This window comes from Apteryx mantelli, chromosome 2, assembly GCF_036417845.1.
Source record: "Apteryx mantelli isolate bAptMan1 chromosome 2, bAptMan1.hap1, whole genome shotgun sequence".
In the NCBI taxonomy this organism is placed as follows: domain Eukaryota; kingdom Metazoa; phylum Chordata; class Aves; order Apterygiformes; family Apterygidae; genus Apteryx; species Apteryx mantelli.
The window spans coordinates 51,056,924-51,077,571 of record NC_089979.1 but is presented as its reverse complement, the minus strand read 5'-3'; the positions used below and the strand labels follow the sequence as shown (position 1 = coordinate 51,077,571).

General features: G+C 36.1%; 1 protein-coding gene and 1 pseudogene across 4 annotated transcripts in view; one reads left to right on the top strand and one right to left on the bottom strand.

Moving 5' to 3' along the window:
* Nucleotides 1–13,642, top strand: part of IMPACT (impact RWD domain protein) — a 28,435-nt gene extending 14,793 nt beyond the window's left edge. For all 4 annotated transcript variants that reach the window (XM_067290622.1, XM_067290620.1, XM_067290621.1 and 1 more), the window contains 4 exons: nucleotides 5,317–5,390; nucleotides 6,939–7,029; nucleotides 10,492–10,626; nucleotides 13,447–13,642. In XM_067290622.1, coding sequence (XP_067146723.1) covers nucleotides 5,317–5,390; nucleotides 6,939–7,029; nucleotides 10,492–10,626; nucleotides 13,447–13,515 — 369 coding nt within the window. In that variant the 3' untranslated portion in view covers nucleotides 13,516–13,642. The remainder of the gene's footprint in view (nucleotides 1–5,316; nucleotides 5,391–6,938; nucleotides 7,030–10,491; nucleotides 10,627–13,446) is intronic.
* Nucleotides 546–2,384, bottom strand: LOC136991358 (tigger transposable element-derived protein 1-like; annotated as a pseudogene).
* Nucleotides 13,643–20,648: the final 7,006 nt, after the last annotated feature.

Sequence of the window (20,648 nt, the reverse complement as noted above, 5' to 3'; positions counted from 1 at the left end):
ATCTGATTCTGCTGATTTTTTCCATTCATTTTGTCAGCTTGTTCTAAAACCTGGCTTTGCAATAAGTTGCCACTGTATCATCCTTGGCTGACTGTTTAAGTTCACAAACACTACACAACCATTTAGTTTTTGTGCTACAGCTGTATCTTTGAGTGGTTCTTTTATATTAAGTTTATGTGTTGGCAATACAGATTTCTGGTAGGCTTCTGTTTCTTATGTGTTTGAAAAAAAAATCATTATTACTTTCATTTTTACATGTCCAAAAAATTTGGCTTGCCTCGCTATGCTTTTCACGTCCATCTTGCCATCTATACCTTCTTGTCATGTTTTTCTTTACAGGCATACCTCAGAGATATTGCGGGTTTGGTTCCAGACCACCGCAATAAAGCGAATATTCCAATAAAGTGAGTCACATGAATTTTTTGGTTTCCCAGTGCATATAAAAGTTGCGTTTACACGATACAGTCTATTAAGTGTGCAATAACATTGTGTCTAAAAAACGATGTACATACCTTAATTAAAAAATACTTTATTGCTAAAAAATGCTAACCATCATCTGAGCCTTCAGCGAGTCGTAATCTTTTTGCTGATGGAGGGTCTTGCCTTGATGTTGATGGCTGCTGACTGATCAGGGTGGTGGTTGCTGAAGGTTGGGGTGGCTGTGGCAATTTCTTAAAATAAGACAGCAATGAAGTTTGCCGCATCAATTGACTTCCTTTCACAAAGGATTCCTCTGTAGCGTGTGATGCTGTGTGATAGCATTTTACCCACAATAGGACTTCTGTCAAAATTGGAGTCGATTCTCTCAAACCCTGCTGCTGCTTTATGAACTAAGTTTATGCAATATTCTAAATCCTTTGTTGTCATTTCAACAATGTTCACAGCATCTTCTCCAGGAGTAGATTCCATCTCAAGAAACCACTTACTTTGCTCATCCATAAGAATCAACTCCTCATCCATTCAAGTTTTATCATGAGATTGCAGCAATTCAGTCACATCTTCAGGCTCCACTTCTCATTCTAGTTCTCTTGCTGCTTCCACCACATCTGCACTTACTTCCTCCACTGAAGTCTTGAACCCCTCCAAGTCATCCATGAGGGTTGGAATCAACTTCTTACAAACTCCTGTGAATGTTGATATTTTGACCTCCGCCCATGAATCACAAATGTTCTTAATGGCATCTAGAATGGTGAATCCTTTCCAGAAGGTTTTCAATTTACTTTGCCCAGATCCATCAGAGGAATCACTATCTATGGCAGCTATAGCCTTACAAAATGGATTTCTTAAATAGTCAGGCTTGAAAGTTGAAATTACCCCTTGATCCATGGGCTGCAGAATGGATGTTGTGTTAGCAGGCATGAAAACAACATTAATCTTGTTGTACATCTCCATCAGAGCTCTTGGGTGACCAGGTGCATTGTCAATGAGCAGTAATATTTTGAAAGGCATCTTTTTTTCTGCACAGTAGGTCTCAACAGTGGGCTTAAAATATTCAGTAAACCATGTTGTAAACAGATGTGCTGTCATCCAGGCTTTGTTGTTCCATTTATAAAGCACAGGCAGAGTAGATTTAGCATAATTCTTAAGGGCCCTAGGATTTTGGGAGTGGTAAGTAAGCATTGGCTTCAACTTCAAGTCCCCAGCTGCATTAGCCCCTAACAAGAGAGTCAGCCTGTCCTTTGAAGCTTTGAAGCTTTGAAGCCAGGCATTGACTTCTCCTCTCTAGCTATGAAAGTCTTAGATGGCATCTTCTTCCAGTAGAAGGCTGTTTTGTCTACGCTGAAAATCTGTTGTTTAGCATAGCCACCTTCATCAATTCTCTTAGCTAGATCTTCTGGATAACTTGCTGCAGCTTCTGCATCAGCACTTGCTGCTTCACCTTGCACTTCTATGTTATGGAGACGGCTTCTTTCCTGAAACCTCATGAACCAACCTCTACTAGCTTCAAACTTTTCTCCTGCAGCTTCCTCACCTCTCTCAGCCTTCGTAGAATCGAAGAGAGTTCAGGCCTTGCTCTGGATGAGGCTTTGGCTTAAGGGAATGTTGTGGCTGGTTTGATCTTCTATCCAGACCACTAGAACTTTCTCCCTATCAGCAATAAGGCTGTTGTGCTTTCTTAGTGTTTGTGCGTTCACTGGAGTAGCACTTTGAATTTCCTTCAAGAACTTTTCCTTTACATTCACAACTTGGCTAACTGCTTGGTGCAAGAGGCCGAGCTTTTGGCCCATCTCGGCTTTCAACATGCCTTCCTCACTAAGCTTCATCATTTCTAGCTTTTGATTTAAAGTGAGAGACATGCGACTTTTCCTTTCACTTGAACACTTAGAGGCCATTGTAGGGTTATTAATTGCCCTAATTTCAGTATTGTTGTGCCTCGGGGAATAGGGAGGCCTGAGGAGAGGAAGAGAGATAGGGGAACGGCCGGTCAGTGGAGCAGTCGGAACACACACATTTATCGATTCAGTTTGCTGTTTTATATGGGTGCGGTTCGTGGCGCCCCAAAACGATTACAATAGTAACATCAAAGATCACTGATCACAGATCACCATAACAGATATAATAATAATGAAAAAGCTTGAAATATTGCAAGAATTACCAAAATGTGACACAGACATGAAGTGAGCACATGCTGTTGGAAAAATGGCGCCGACAGACTTGCTCGACGCAGGGTTGCCACAAACCTTCAATTTGTAAAAAATGCAATATCTGCCAAGTGCAATAAAGTGAAGCGCAATAAAACGAGGTATGCCTGTATTTGGATATAACTTCAGCTTTGTGAACCCAGCTTCAGTTTTCTTGAACTGTTCTTTTACTGTTTGTAAAGTGAAAGTAATTATGTTTTTAGGCTTATTGTGGAATAATTCAGGGGTTTAAAACACTCCATTATTGTTTTCGTTAAAGTAGCACTGAACCTCAAAAGTTTTCTTAGCTGTGCTCAGTTCCTGTGAACAGTGTTGCTTCAGAAAGAGAGGAGATCAGAATCATTGGCCTAATCTCCTTTTCTCATTCTGCAATACTGTCACTCATTGATGATGATTTATGAGTAAGGCAGTTCCTACCTAGAAGAAGTCCATACCAGCAGACATGGGTTTCCAAAAGGGCATGTCTGTGTCAAGAAAGAGTATTTACTTAAAGCAGGTTAGTAATTTTCTTTTTGCATACAAAGACATTCTTAATTTCTTTTATGACTTCCCTTTAAAGACAGCATAACTCAATAGACCTAGGAATTCCAGGTCAAGACTTCTTGGTATATGGTGAGTATAAAGGTAGAGCAATTCCCCAAGGGTCAAATCCATCTTGTTTCACTGAGTCTTGCTGTGCAGTGAGACTTGATTGGTCTCTGGACTGCAGGGCACTTTTGCTTTGGTATGGAGTTATGGTCTCATTTTCCTGAGAGAAAGCCAGGAGGGGTGAAGAGTGGGATAAACGTTGCACCTATAATGAAAGCTAGCTTCTTGATCAACTGTGAAGAGGTTAGTGTGTGTCCATAATACTTTATCTGCATCACTGTATATTGTAGTGATGTTCACAGATTTTTAATACAGTACATACAGTACATAGATTGCTGTGTAAATTATTGAATATTTTTTATAATAAAATTTTACTTCTACTGTAGTTTTCAATGATAGCCAGACTAATACTGTAGTTATTTACAGTATATTTATAGTAATAGAGTATGCTACCATAAAACATACGGGAAAGGAAAGCGATAGATATATTTCAGCTAGCAAGCTGGGTTTAGTACCACTGCTTTTCCTTGTCTCCTTTTGGCTCATTCTAATGCTTAAAATGTACATCATTCTTGGACTTGACATTGATTTTGTAAGATGGTACAAAGAGCTGATCTGTTGGTTAAGGATCTTTTTTGTCTTTTATGAACAGGTGCCTGACTAACATGTAGAGAATTTGCATCCATTAATTTGGAGACTTTATTGTTCAGCTAATCTGAAAAAGAACAATAATAGAGGGAAGAAACAGGGAAAGAAAGGCTCAAGAGCTACAGCAGGAAGAAGGGTAGGCTATTGCTTGGCAGTAAGATGCCTGTGTCAGAGGTTCATTGCTAATACAGACATAATGAATCTTTAAGACGTTTTTAGGAGCATCATAGCTGACAAATGACTAATGTCAAAGGTAGTGATCATTTCATAGGCTTTGTACCCTAAATGAGTCTACTGAAATGTATTTATGAGTGCGTATTAAGTAATATAAGTTGTCTTTCTTCAATATTCCCCTTTGGGGGAAAAAAAAAGAAGAAAATAAGTGTCCAAGGCAATGTTCTCAGTTAATAATAGGAGTTTTTTCATTGAGGTGTCTTACATTTGAGGTAATTTTTATAAGTTATTACTTGAATTTCTTCCAGAAGAATTGGAAATGGCACACTATAGCTAAGACAGATATTAAATATGTATATTGATTACTCCTCAGGGACATTTTTCTTTTGAATGGAAGGCAATTTGCTTGCCTGGCATGTTTTCCCAAGCTTTCTCAACTTCAGTAATGCTTTGCTCAAAGTAATATCAATTATGTATTATCTATTAAAACAATGTCTTGATCAAAGCTCTCCTCTTTGCTAGACCAAGCTGATAAGGGTTGAACAACTGCTAGCTTGTTTAATTAGAAACAGAAGATGAACTAATATTGATAAATGTTTTGAATTTCATACTGCTTAAGAGCAGAGAGAGAAATGTGGTGGGAACGTCTGTTGTCTGGGAAATGCTGACACTGACCTTTAAAGAGAATCTATTTTTCTGATTCTTTCTGTGAAATGGAAACTCTGAGAAAGTAAGTTTGAAAAAAGGAAAGTCTCAAAGTGAGACGTAGTAGAACTTTTTAAACCTCTCGTGTTTTTGTGGCATCGGCAAAAGCAGTATGTAATATGAACACATATGTCAAGTTGTGTCATATTATTCCAGCTTAATGTTATATTTGAAATAAGTAGTTAGGTGCAATTTATATTTAATATTGATTTGAAAATGTTTTCTAGATCTTGCTGTCTCTCTTGTTTAATGAAACAGTTTGGCACTTTTACATATTCAGCAATAACATGAATTAAGCATGCAATGTACTAATTCAAGGAACAGCAGTTTTCAATATCCCAGAAAAATAATTTGAAACTAGCATTAGGGTACTAAGAAGCTGCTGCTTAAGTTAATATGTTGAATATTTAATTTATTTTATTGCTAAATATGTCAAAGTTTAAAGCTGTTTCATTGTGTTATTAAAAAGCAGGCATTTGTTTAGCAGTCCGATTGAGATGGTGTGTACAAAAACCCCATTGTAAAAGCAAATTTATTTCTGTTTTTTTTTTCTTTAAAGGTAAAGAGAGTTCTTGAAAAATTATATGAGAATAAGAAAATTGCAAGTGCTACCCACAACATATATGCATACAGGTGAGAGCTGAACAGTGATTTTTCAGGGTTCTTTGACAAGTGGATGCAGGATGGGAGAAAAGTAAAATCCATTAAAGAAGTTCTTTGCTAATAAATCTGTACAGGAATGGGCTTCTTGTATATTAAAGGTTTTAGGCTTTATTTTGAATTTGAGATCAAGAAAGTAAAACGTATAGTAGAAAATATGTTAAGGTAGTAAAACAGCATTAGGAATAAAGAGGAAGACTTGTAAGTGGATTTGAACACATATTGTTATACTTTCTATAGGATGTGTGAGCATGGAAATGCTACATCATCCCAAAATAAATGTCTGCTATTACTATTTTTTTTATCTGGGCAAAATAACTTTTTATTCCTGACCTGATTTGGAAATGACTGAAAAGTTTTAGCTCAAATAAGAATTAAAATCAAAAGCCTGAAGCAGACATATGGCATATGAAATTTCTGCAGAAATACTTGAAACTTCAGGGAAAATGAGAAAAAGGTAAAAAGAATTTTGCAGTGGTCCGTCTCTGGCAGCTTTTGCAAACATAGCTTATGTGAAATGAATAGGTCTCAGTCCAGGTAGAGTGATGTAGGTTTTCTGAAGAACCTAACCAACAGTGAAAGGAGCTGAAACAGCACATATGGAAACCAATCCATTTGCTCATATCTTAGAGTGATGCTAGTGACACATGAAAATTAGAGCAACTGAAAGCTTACTTCACCAACAAGTCTACTGAAATTAAGGTTTCTATAAAGAGAGGATTTATTTTGTCACTGCTGCTGCTAATCTGACTCCTTGCGCTCATACTATCTAAACATACTTTTAAAAAGTAGCAGAGACATTCTTGTTGCTTCATAGTTTTCATCTGGTACATTAAGCCTCTGTCATTTTCATGTGTAAATGTGGAAGTTATGAAATCAATTGGGTAACAACAGTAGACCTCTGTGAGGATTACTTTTGGAAAATTAGACCTAGACTGTATTCCTTTATTTGAAACAACAGGCTCCAAAGGCTCCTGGAGTGCTCCCTGTGTAAACCTTCAGCTGTGCCATAACCTGTCACAGCTTTGCTCTGGAAGAAGGCTCGGTAGATGTCATGGAGAATTTGAAGATGAATTTCAGTAATAGTTTCACACTACTCCTGAAATCTAGACTTAACTAATTATTAATAGTAGTTTTGTCAGAGTTCTTCCAAATCCATTCCTACACCATAATTCATAATTGTGTCTGATAGAATTGGTTTCAGCTAAGCTTAGGCTGAAAACCTAAGGGTTTTTCTTGATAGGGACTTTACACTGATAATGAGTTGGGAGTTAACTTGAGGTAGTCAAAAGTATTTGTAAAAGCGTCTCAACACATGTTATACTGTACAGATAAATATTTGTGGTTTACCCTAAGCCTCATCCTGTTTTCATGTAAATGCCCTTGGTAGGGAAGCACATGCTTATGAAAGATTTCTGAGACTTCAGTAATCATGTGAAAATGTTAATTGATTGACATTTTTTAATTCATTTGAATTCATTTTGACATCCTATTTTCACTTTTTTTTTTTTTTTTTTTAAGAATATACTGTGAAGATAAGCAGACCTTCTTACAGGATTGTGAAGATGATGGGGAGACAGCAGCAGGAGGACGCCTTCTTCATCTTATGCAGGTTATAGGAATTAAACTTTGACTTCTGGCAGTCTTGAATAGATTTTTAAAATCACAGCAGTGTAAATAAATTTGTACAAGTTTATTTAATTCTTGCTCTGCTCTTAGCCCAATAGATGATTGCTTTCTTGGACATGAAAGAGAGAAGTATTGACTGCTGCATGAATATAATAAATTAAGTCTTCCAACTCTTCGATCATAAAAATGAGTACTGTTCGTAGACTGTATTAATAGTTTGAACAGTTCAAAAGGGAATTAAATTTTAATTCCTATGCTCACTATGTGGTGTAAGTATACAGAGAATGAAGATTGAAACAAACTGATGGACAGGACAGAAGAGCTGACCTAAGCTCAGTCTTTCATTCCGTTTCCTTTTATTATTCTTAATAAAAAAGCAATACTATTTGAGCTTGCAGAGTTGGCCTTCAAATGGAAAAGGTAGTGGGGATGAGGGAGCTGTTATGATAATTTTATCTATTTCTTTGTGCTGTTTCCAGTTCTGGGTTCTTAGCCCTCATGTTCACATATTTCTTAGTTTTCGGGATTGAAATAATATTCCCTCAGCAAAGTTACTATTAAATGTGAACTGAGATTGATAAATTGTGATTCACCAGCGTGATGCAAGCCCATCAGTAGTACCCCAAGTAAAATATCTTAACTACAGGGAACAACTAAGTACATTTTATGCTGTGCCTTAAGTTATTTAACTATATGGGCACAATAATTATTGTTTTTTGCTTTTATTTAGATTGCTCTCACCTTCAGAACACAGGTTTTCTTTTTCCATCCTTTTCCAGCTTGCATATTCTTTTGCTTAACGTGCTGTACAGCACGTTAAGCAACACCATTTCTACCACTTACTCTTGGAGACTGTTTTAAAGCTTAATTTTTGATTTCAAAGTTTGTTTCTGAAACCAGTTGTAACTGATGGAAGTACTTTGACAATTTTCATTTAGAACTTTTTGAAACTTCCAAAATAACTGAAACTTGACTTGGGAAGCCAAATCTTATTTTATGTAATATATGCAAGCATAGGTGGTAGGTGTGAAAACGTTATTATAATAAAAAGTAATGTAAAGAAACAACTTTGCAGTTACTGTTCTCAGAGGTACCTGATCTATTCTGAGCTTATATTGAGCACAGGGTTTTTTCAGTCTGCTAATGTATACTTTTGAAAGTTGTCAAATTTACAGTGTCTAGGCTCTTAACATTCCATAAAAATCCAGTTTAGAAAATGACATGAAGTGCTGCCTTGCAAATGTGAATGTGTTTAAATCACATGGATCATTTCTTTCCATCTGTCGTCCTAATTACTGGAGTGTATTTGTTTTGGGAGAGTACTTCTGTAGGGATCAGAAAAGCTGAATTTCCACAACTAGGAAATGATTAAAATAGTTTATGGGCTTATTTCTCTTCAGTTTTCTTGTATAAATACTTAGGACTGGTGATATGGGCTTGAAAATGAGGTGGTTTAGTCTACTTATTGCTACCGTAGTTATAGTTCTTCTCTGCAGTAGAAATTTTATCTTGTTTCAGATAAACCTAACACTCAGTCAAGATAGCATTTTCCGGTTACAAGAAACAGTATTGTAGATTAACTCTTAAAATTTACAGTTAAAGTTAAAAAAATTTCCCAGCTGTGTTTAGCATCCTGTTTACCGTGAACAATTGCTATAAATGCACTTTATTGCTAATGTGTAAATGTAGAGTAGAAGATGCCTGTCACAGAAACTTTATGTTTTTTACATTATCCTTTTTATTTTAAAATTCTAAGAATATTTCTCTCTTCACAATGGTAGAATCTTCTGATATTATTGTTCAGATTACCCAGATGCTTTTTTTTTTCTTCTCCTTAATGGAGGTTATGAATGGTATTTATCTGCTTATTGATAGCTACCTCTTAAGGGGTTTTCCACCTCTTCCACTCCACCAAACCACCATGTAACTTGCAGAGCATGGTATTTTTGCTTAGCCGCATGCAAATAAAACTGTGTTTGCGCTGTCTGGCTCCAAGCCATCTGTGGGCATCAGTGTAGTGCTGTGCGGGATCTAAGAGTAAGCTGTTTTTAAGTGAAGACTTTCCACAGAGATTTTAGACTTCTCAGTTTGAGGGCCAAATTCAGGATCGTGGTCACTATTCATGCAAGACTAATTTGAGCAAAAATGATAGCTCAGGATTGTTGCTACATGTTTCCATGTGGTAATATAGATCTGACTTAAACAGGGATACCTGGGCCTTTGTGCTTCCATTTGTGTTAGCTTTCATGTGGCTTCCTAAGCTGATTCTGACTGGGCAATTTCTAGCTCTGTGCTTTGATCAGATATGGTAAATCTACACAAGCTGATGGTTTTATACAAGTGATGAACTAAACCAATACTGATCATTACTTGCAGTTTGATCTTTGAGACTTCAGGGTAACTTGGGAACTGGGATATTTCAAAGGAAGCAAGGAGTCGATATTTTGGCAAGACGTATGTTTCTCTCCTATATTTAGACAATTGGTATTCACTGTCTTTCTAATGTTTGTTTGCTGCTGGCAATGGAGATCTCCTTGAGGAGAGATTTGCTCTAAGGTGGAATAAATGATAGTTTTCAAGTCTTGTCAAGTCACATTTAGATATTGTGAAAAATAAAACTGTTGAAGATTTTCCATGTTTCTTGCCTTAAATGACAGTAAAAGAAATCATAATTTTATCTTCTGTTTAATTCTCTCCTTGAGTACTTATAGTTTTGAAAACACCATATAAAGGTTTAGTTCCTTTCAGTCCTATTTGCTAATAAAGATCATCAGCATGAAGTATGTATATATGTGCTGTTTGGAATTTGGAAAGCTTCTGCTAGCGGGCAAGAAATCATGACTCAAATCTGGAAGATTCAGAGGTTTTTGTGTATTCTCCAGATGCTGTTGCTGAAATCCTGCAAATGGCAACAGTACTAGCTATGGCATTTCAAGTATCCATATAATCCATGCCTCATTTGCTTGTTCCCTAGCTGTCATTAACTGCATACACTGACATTCCAAAATGTGGATAGATGATTTGCTTAGTAACAGAGGTTTTCTGGAAATAATAATGCATCATATCAAAAAATAATAAGCGTAACTCAGTAAGTGTCCCTATAAATAGTATCTGTGGCCTTTGATGCGTGGACGGGCAACTGCAGTGTACATGAGACAGCTTTACCACTTAGCTTTACCCCTCTCTGAGGGAAGTATTGACTCATTCTACTTTGAATTCACCTTTGGGTAAAAGCTCAGAAAGGGACAGTTACCACAGAATTGCTGACTTGTCTTTATTTGTTACCCTGTGATAACTTCTCTGTGTGAAACAGAGCTGACTGTAAATTCTTCCTAAAAGCACAAAAAAGTAGGCTCTTTCTATGTTTAAGACAGATGTCAACAGCAAAACTAGCTTAATAAAAAACAAAAAACACTTTTTTTTCCTTTTTTTTTTTTTTTAACAGATTTTGAATGTCCACAATGTGTTAGTTGTGGTATCCCGCTGGTATGGAGGTATTCTGTTAGGACCAGATCGTTTTAAACACATCAATAATTGTGCAAGAACTATACTTGTGGAATACAACTATGTACATTCAGTGGTAAGTTACTGCTGTTTAGAATGAAGGTATTTATATGATAACTTACATAAACTCTCACTGTTCAAATGAAGCCAGAAGAGAAGTAATACTAGTTGTGTCATCTTCTCGTTGCTTTGATGCACTCATAGTAAGCATAGGATCATTGCAAAGACTAACTAAGAATTGTTTTCCTTTTTCAAATTGCGTAAATTATCATTGTTCTCTTTAAAATTTGTGTAATTTTGTCACTTGTTTGGGAATACAATAGTGCTAATAGTAAACAAAAAGGTGACAAAACTGAAGAAACCTCTAAATAAAAAATACTTGATGGTCCTAGGTGGTGTGCGAGATCCCTGTCTTATGGTATATTTCTTGAAAACCAATCTCATAAAATGGGTGCTGTTTTTCCCTCAAGTAACGTACGGATGCAGATGGGAAAATAAATTTTCATGAAGTCACTGCTAGTAGGAACTCCATGTTAAGTTGTGTGTGTAGCAGTACTGACTTGAAAGAGACTGGGGTTTAAAGCTATTTTCTTTGACTAACTTTTTTGATGTTCTTCTTATTTCTTGTTAGGTACTGTTTAGCAACAGAGATGTTTTTCAGAATTGACAGAATTAATATTATACCATGGGTTCCCTTATATGCCTTGTATGGGGTCCACCTTAAAAAGAAAATACAGCACAGCTGTGCTTTTCTTAAATACCTTCACAGAGGCAAACCTGAGAGGCTGACTCCGTGTCCTTGCCAGTATTGTGCCTGCCTCCAGGCAGAGTTGGGAGCTGTCTTTCAGTTCCCATCAGTAATTTCCTGTTGCATTAGGTGGCTTTAAGGAGATACAGGTGCCTGCTACCCATCTTCCACAGAACGCTTGGGTGAGAGAATACAGCAAATAAAGGGAATGAAGTTAGAGACCTGCTTTATAAGTGTGAGGTGTGCAACGGAAGGGCGGCAGCAGTTGAGATCAGTCTAAAACCTGAATTTAAGGTTTGGGGGCAGATGGGAAAGTGATATGGCTCCTGCACATGCCAGGGACTGGGACCTGCTGCTGGTGCTTATGGTTACACGTGCCGCCACTGCCAGTGCTAGTGTGTGGGCAGACTGAGCTTGGGAATTCCTGTAACCAGTAGACACTTAAAAAAGTCAAAACTTTATTAGACCCAAAGAAGTTTTCAGAATTATAGAATAGAACATACTACAGCTTCATAGCAACAGCAAATACTACTAAAAGAGTAGGCAATAGGTACTATTAAAAAAAAAATTAAAGCTAGACTAGGGGAATGCAAGTAACATTAATTGTTGCAGGGAAATGTTTCAAAGAGACCTAAATGATTCAGGAGACTAAGTCCCAAAAGTCTTTCAGTGGCATTTTACCTCCGAAGGGACTTAGGTCATTTATTCAGCTAATATTCCTGGTTTTCAACATTTCTATTCTTCTTCCTCTCAGGAGCATATTAAATATGTGTATGTACATTAAAATACATAATTGCTAACAGTAGAAAGTTTAAGACATGAGGAAATAATTACAAATGGATATCTGAAAAAAATATGCAACTGTCTGAAGTTTTCCTGTTTACATAAAAGCATCTAAGGTTGTTGTGGCTGGATGCTGAACATTCTTCCCAATTCCTCTGCCTGCACTTGTCAGTTATTTGCTTTTTGCATTTTAGAGGTGTTTGTATATACTTACTGATTCCCCTTCTTGTCACCTGATCAGTGTTTTCTTTTATTTATATGTCTTAGTCATACAATAATAGGAAATTATAATGCAATTTTTAAGCATTTACCCTCAAGAGAAAGTTTAATACCAGAAATTACTTCTCATTTTTCTATATTTTAATTACTTCAGTCAGACCATATTTCTTTATTGTATATTAACCAATATGTTTTGTTACCAATATCCCTTGGAAAAATAATAGATGGCAGTTATAGTAATTACTATTCTAGTCCCATGGATGTGCTCTTGAAAAAGTATGCTTTTGGCTAACTTTCTTCAGAATGGCAGAGTTCTTACATTCTGTTAGGGTCTATTTCTGTTCCATGCACAAGAGGCAGGAGATAGGATTACTAAATCACAAGTTCTGTGAGTTGTAGTGGCAGATTCCCTCATCACACTGGGAAGTGCCCAAGATGAATGCCTGCTGCATTTAATTAGAGTGATCCTAATCTAATAATATGCTGAAATCCACAAAAAAATTAAAAACTATAACTATGGTCCCCCAAACTCAGAAAGAAAGTGCAAAAGCTCATACAGCAATTGGTTTTCACTTGTGAAGAAAAATCGTGTTTTTCAGAATTGACAGTCAGAGTAGGCTGCTTGTTGCAATGTTGATGCAGTAAGACTGGTAAAGTTTTGTTTTTCCCAGTGTAGGTTTGTTTTACTTACGAAGCTGGTTTTAATGTACTGGTGTACAGCATATCTTTTGATATAGTCTCATCCTCACTAGAAGGAGTTTGCAGTATAGTGTACTAGTATTCCTATACCGATAAGCTCCTCCTTGAGTAGAAATGGCTTAGATTATTTCTGCATTACATGCTTCTGTTGGCATATGTATGTCAAACAGAAGTTTCAAAGAGGTTGTACCCTGCCCAAAGGCTTTGTATTTTGAGCCTGTAATTTTAGCATTGCTGAAGGCAGAAGTTTATAAATAGCAAGGTAAGCAGGAAAAATAATGAAACTTGCTGGCTAAATATTCTACAATTGTTAAAAATTGTCACAAATACCAGTGAATTATGAACACTATTCTTATTTGAATAAGTTTTATAGATGACCTTGAGAGAGTACTCGCAGTGTGTAGGAATGTTGCTTTTAAGTTTTGATTTGCTTGGTTTTTATTTCAGGAAGAATCATCTAAACAAGTGGGAAAGAGCAAAAAGATAAAGAAGGACAAGAAGAGAATGGAACATTAATTTATTATTAAAAACTAAAAAGAATTACTTTGCACATATTTATAGAAATGAAATATGGACATTATTGCCTATCCACAACAGACATTTTGTATTCAAAAGAAAATTCAGTAAAGCTATAGATATATTTTCCTCTTGTTCTGTCATTTCTTCAGCTATTCTGAAGTGGAGAGCTTAGACAAATGAGTTTTCTGCAGTATAGATTTCAGCTCCTTGCTATGAGGGCATCATAGCATCCAGAACCATTCTTTCCCCTCAACTATGGACAATTAATTAAAATGTGGATTATCTATCCTCTTTATTATGGGGTTGGAACTCAAACACCTGCCCTGTACTAAAAGTGGGACCCTAATTTCTTGTCTTGAGGGTGAGACTGAAGTCATTAAGATTCTGCAAGTGACCTGGTTTTTGAAGTTTTCAGTACCTAAAAGGAAAACAGATCACCCAATACTATAATGCTTTGGAGAGCCAGGTCCTGCCTACACAGTTCTCAGTCATGTCTGATAGAACCTGCTTGGTGACATAAGGAAGACTGGACATGGGTGGTGAACTACAGAAATGTAAAGATGCTGCTTCAAAATTTCTTTGAGGAACACACTGTGAGTGTCAGACTCTGGAATCTTGTTGAACAGCTGAGGATAAGTGTCCTGTAACTAAGGGAACCAGCGATTTCAACAAAGAATATGGAGACTTTGAAATTACACTGTTACAGCTAGTAGTGAACATTAATGAACATTCTGAAACGGGTTGTAGTGATGTAGAGTGGGAAAAAATACAAATGTTAAAAATACAATCACAAACACTTGCATTTTTCTTCTCTTTTATTAATAGCTTCCAGACTTTTTTCTAATGCATTACAGAAAAATTTGACAGGACATTTCTGGCAGTAAATTGTTATCTTGATTTTTTTTTTTTTTTTTAACATTACCTTGGTATCTTTCACTTGCAGAGGATGGACTAAATGATCTGATTTTGTTTTTTTTTTTCAAATTAATTTCTAAATGTGGTGATCTTTAATTATTAGCATTTGAGTCAGATGCTTTCTTAGTTCAGGTATACCTTACGTATTTTTCCTGTATAGTAGTGCCAGTTAGGACTGTGATAATTTTTAATGACTTTTGTGTAGTGGCAAAAGATACGGTATAGTTACAATTGCATAATTTAAAAGCATATTTGTATGACTTGCTTATTTGACCATCAGTCTGGTATACACCTTTTGCCAATATGTTTTACACTTCATTATACTTCTACAGTACAGCTACTTCAGGAAACCTTTCCAAAGGTAGACTTCATCAAATTAAACTAATTATTACAGAGTTTCATATAGCAAGAGATATTTCTTAACAGTTTCAGTAACTTAAAGGGGTACTGAATATACTAAAGGTATAGTATCATATACTAAGGTAAGTATAGTATACTAATGGTATAGGTATTTTAATAACTAAAGTTACTAAAATATATATTTTTTTTAAAAAAAAGCTTTTACCGTAGATTCTCTGGCAGACAGATCATGCAATGATTTATTGAAACAATTTTATGCAGCTACGTTTCCTTGTCTGCACTGTTAAGCTCTTTCGTGGTCAGTCTAACATCTGTTCTTGTAATTACAAAAAGGCATTCCTCTCAGGGAAGACATTCTTCTCATGTAATATCCTTTTACATATTACCTTATGTAAAAGTATTGGCATTTCTGGAGTGATACAACTATTTCTTGTTCATAGTTCATAAGAATCTATCTTACTGATGGACTCTTTTAAAGTAAAAATTTTGCCATTCACTTGCAGTATTTTATTGACTTAAGTATTCCAAAGTTTCTGATACTTTCATTAGAGTTTGAAATCGTCACAATTAATTAAGAAGAAAAGCAAATTAATTGCTAGAAGTTCTGCTACAGCTGCCATTGATTCCATTTCAGTCGTGGTAACGTGTATTCTCTCTCCAAAGAGCACCCTTGAAGCTTGAACGCTCAGAATCAACAAGTGATTCTGAAGGTCTTAGCTTTTGAATGTTCAAACTGAGCTAGGTCTTCCCATTTTTTCAGAAATACTGATCCTTGTCCTCAAAAATCTCATGTTCTAGTTTTGCATGATGGTGAAAATGAAAACCCTCAAATGAAAGAAACAGATTTTTGGTAACCAGTCACTGCCTTAATGAGATAGACTCATATAGGTCATCCACTTGATGAGCAATTAAAACACAGTAACTTAGAATGGCTGGTAACAAACCTCTAGAAGCAGATCATAGAAGCGGAGCTGTGTTTGTATTTTCACAGTTTTTCTTTCAGTGAGAATATAAAGTGCTGGCTAGCTATCCTTCCTGTGGACACATTTGTTTAGAGAAGTTGCATTCTCTTCCTTTTTTTGTTTATAAGCATTTTCTAAGTTTAAACTTCCTTTATTCTAAGAACAAGTTCTACATGTGGCTTTCCAGAAGAGTTTTGCAACAGTGAATTTTGTCCTTACCTTTGAGAGCAATGACTCAGTACACCTTGTGACTTAAAGAACCTGTTATTCTTGTTATACTTTGATTAATAGCTGTCCTTCAGGGAGTCTGTGTCCCATCATTTCACTGAATACAATTGTTCCTGCTTTGTAATGGAGAGAATATAGGAGCAGCAGTAGTCGTTAAGTATCAGGATCAAAAAATTTAGCACCGATCTAGCTGTTGAAGTCCTTGAGGCATGTCAAGAGTGTTTTCATACTGGGACTGGTCCCCTCAAAGGGTGCAAATAGAGAAAGAATATTAGCATCTAAAGCAAAGCAGCAACAGATGTGGTATATATTATAATCCTTCCACTTTCATAGTTGCCTATAATGTATTTGGCTTGTTAAGAAAGACACCAAGAAACAGTCTTCTTCAGAAACTGGTCCATGAAATGTTTTATTGTTCTTACTTATTGGAGAACACGCATGCCCCATAATCTGAGAAAGAAAACAATAAACAGGCCTCTCTTACAAGCAGCGAGCTTGCTTTGTAAGTCCGTTGTGCTCTAAGGCCATGAGCTGTTGCTCAGAAAAAATATGCAGATCTCTAAAATGTTATGTGAAATCATAGAATTCATAATATTTATAGAAGCTTCAGATTCCTGTAGCAAAAACACATGCAGTCACTACAGTGGTTGACATGTTTGAATCTTGGATAGACTGGTATCTCTGATGAACTTTGACAGTGCTGAAATATATGCTTTTGAAGAATATTATTTGGGAGCCAATGTGTTACTCTTGAACAGACTGAAATTATTAACATCTTTTTACTCTGAACTGTAGTAATTTTAGATTGGCACTCATCTATTAAAATAATGCTGTGACAACAAAATAGATGATGTGGTAATCATGATAACCCTATCATTTTGATAACTAACGATCATTTAATTTTTATGGTGCTGATGGTTTCTCATTTTTGATTTTTGGGTAAAGTTTGTGAATATTAGAAGTTGTTACCTTCAGTATGCCTCTATACAGAAAAGAGAAAGAACAGTTTACCCTTTCTCTTATGTATGTGTCACCGTTTTTGCAGGTTTCTGCGGTGAAACTAGGTTAAAGCAGAGTCAGCCAACCTACCTCTGACTGTGGGAATGAATGTTTTCACTCTGTGTTAACTAAAGTGTGCTGACAGGAGATCTGTTTTAGATTTGGCACAGCTTACTCCTCTACCAGGTGACAAGGATGGGATCAGTGTTTGCTTGTAAGGAAGTCTGACTTTTAACTTGGAGAGTTTTGTAGGAACACAATCTCCATATTCGTGTTAAATACATTATCATAAATACTGCTATTCTAAACTCCTACTGCTAAACAATGTAGCAATCTAATCAATGTATCAATGTAAACTGTGATGGTTTAATATTTTACTGCAAATTAAAGTTTTTTTAAATACGGATCTAAAGGAATGTATTGAAAATCAACTGAATTGAAATAGAGCACAAGGCTCTTTAGCCCAGGAAGTGACAATGCAACTTGATGAGGATTCAAGTTGTATTAATCAAATTTTGTGTATATGAACTAGCACATAGGATCAAACAAAGAAAAGATTACTAAAATGATTTGCAGCAACTTTAATTTTAAAATTAACATCCTAATACAATTTATACTGGTAACAAGCAAGAAAAGCAGTTTCAGAGCAAGTTTCTTTGTTGCCAAATATTATAAATTGGTTTAAGACAGTATAGGTTGTAAACATATCCCCTATTTGTGAAAGAATTATAAATTTCATTAGTTGAAAAAATAAGAGAAAGACTATAGCATTAATCCACACTTAAAATACAGTTGCTGGTCATAAAAATATGTCCATAAATAATAGCAAAAGAAGGTCAATTGTCACTTTCATCTTTTCTGCCATTCTATTCTGCCCTCTCTCTTTGTTTTACAGTTCACTTTGCTCTTCAGGGAATGAATCAGAATGCAGCTGAAACCAGATTAGCCATTACGGGAGCCCAGAATCCCACAAGGTAGTATCAGAATGATTTATTTTTCATGTTGCTCTAACTGAAGTGAGTGGGGCAGCAGCAGGAGTTTATATCTGGTCTCTGATCAGGGGATTTTGTTAGCAAAATATCTTCTGAAGAATTGCCAGATGGTTTCTGTGTAAAACACGAACTTCTGTAGAAGAGTCTTAATAAGTTCAAGACAGCTGAGAAATGGAAAAGAACTTTTCTAGCTCTTACAAAGAGCTCTTAGCTCTTCTCTTCAAGTTGTGATGACACAGAACATTTCATCTGAATGTCCTATTATAGATCCAGAATTATTCCATGCTGAAGTATGAAAAGATCACTTGTTTTTAAAACATGCTGTCTGCAACTTTTAAAAATGAAGATAAATGCCTCTCTAATTGCAGCATAGCAATTTTGGTCTGTTTGTAGTACCTTGATTTTGTAAAGCCTGAATAATAAGCAGATAACTCAAGGTGATTCTTTTACTGTTTCCTATACCTTCTTAAAAGCCTGGGGAAGAAAAGAGGGAAAAGAAAGACATAACATTTATTGTGGATCCTTGCAGTGTACCAATCTGTTCTCATGAATTGTCTAGCATGTCTATTTGAGTAAAAATGTCTCATATTTTTACAGAATTATCATCAAACTCTTTATATGCTGCCCTGACTCCAGTAGAAAATCAGCAGTTTATTCAGCATCTACTTAAGATGTTTTCCTAGCTAGACAATAGTTTTCTAGACTGATTTAATCATAGCTACAGCCACACAACAAAATTCCGCAAAAAGCTTATTTAATGGATCTGCTAATAAACTTCACTTACACTGCTGATGTTTTCGAAAAAGAATGCTGACTAGCATAGATTATGTTTTGAATGTTAACGAATTAGTTAAATGACTTCATGACTTAAACAAAATAGGTCTGTGATCCTGGAGGTACATTCACAAGGCACAGGGGTGTAGCATCCGTGTTTTTAGGTGCCCTGCTGCACGCAGACTTTCCAAGCATAGTGTGGAAGAATTAGGTATCTAAGATTTTGAGAAATTAGATAGTTAGCTCCAAGAAAAAATTTTGAGGGAGGGAGATGGAGGGGAATAAGGTACCCGTATACTCCTAGAAAGCACTTTTGAATTTAAGCTGCTCAGTAAGGTCAATTGCTTCCCATGAAAAACAGTGAAGGTGCTGATCGCTCAGATGGGATGAATGCTGTCTTCTGCTTGTTTTCGGGGGCTGTAAAATAAGGCTTTCTTGCTTCTCAAATGAGCAATCCTAACTAACATTCTAAAGGTATTTTGGAGAATGTCTCTCATCTTCTTCTACTGATGTAGTTTATTAATTAATTAATGCATAATTTCTCTCAGATTTTGAGACGCTCACTAAGCATTACCTTCCTTTTGGGTGTGAGGAAACTGAAGCAAAGACATCAAGTAAGGCACTGAAAGCTTACAAGGGGAATCTGCTTGAACCAAAAGTGAGCCCAGAATTTCCATGTTCCCAGGGGATTCTAGGACTGTTAGACTTTATTGCATTAAAGTTGGTGTTTTAATTCTTGTAGTAATACTAAAGAATAAAGATGACAAAGGAAAGCAAGGAATTCAAAGTTATTTTTTTCTTAATTTAATTGTTTAAATTCTTTTCCACATCTTATCTTAACAAGACATAGCCCAGCTGTTATATATCTGTATATTAAAACTGGTATTCTGTTGCGTGCTACAAAACTGAGGATGTGGCCACTGTATATGGGAAGCTATTATTTGGGCAGATTCATCATCTTTATTCAGTACCCATAATGCTCTTCCAATTTAGTACCTGAGCACTGAAAATTTTGGGTTAAGATACAAGGAGAACCTGGCTATTTATACTTTGGAAAGCAGCTTGAGAGAGATACAGAAGATACAAACCGTTATACTAACTTTTGCAAAGAACTGTAATTGCAGCATTCCAGTTCTAAAGTGGGATAGTTGTAAATAACATTAGTAACTTAACTGCTACTGTAGCTTTAATGGTTTTGTCATAGATTATCACTGAAGAAAAAATGCATAAAAAATTTATAAGGGGTTTGTATTATGAGACTCCAGGTTTAACTGCAATTGCTACACACAATGGCTTTCTGCACCATGATTTGTCTATTTGTGTTTTTATAAAAATGTATTCTATCTGAGCACAGTTTGGATCTATGGTATTTCTGCTTTCATAAGATTTTTTACAGCAATTTGGTCATAGAGGAGCTTTTGGGAGACTGTAACAAATGCTTTTCTTCCAGGATTGATGCCTGTATATCGATTTGTCGCAGGAGGCAGTCTTTACAAAGCCTGAACACTCAAGCTGACATCTCTGGCCTCTTAGGGGCAAGTTAGGAATCAACAGTATATCCAAAAGTTCCCAGTAGTAGAGAATACTTAAGAGCGCAGATCTTCTCCCATCTTCTGCAGTCGAAAAGGGAGGAGGTGTTACTGGGTATGGAAAGTCCAACACAGGACCCCCTCCTGTCTGAGGGCAAGCACTCCCACGTCTAAAGGAAGGAAACCTTTTATGTGCTTTCCTCTATGATATGTGACTAGGTGTCTCAAAACCCAGTTTTGAGGGTTTGCAGTGGGCATGGTGTGTACATGCGAGCTGTCCTGGGTTCAGTGCTTTCTTACCGTGGGACTGTCACTTTGAATGAGCTGTTGCTCCTGTGATGAGGAGGTGAGACCAGTCAAAAAGCACTGAT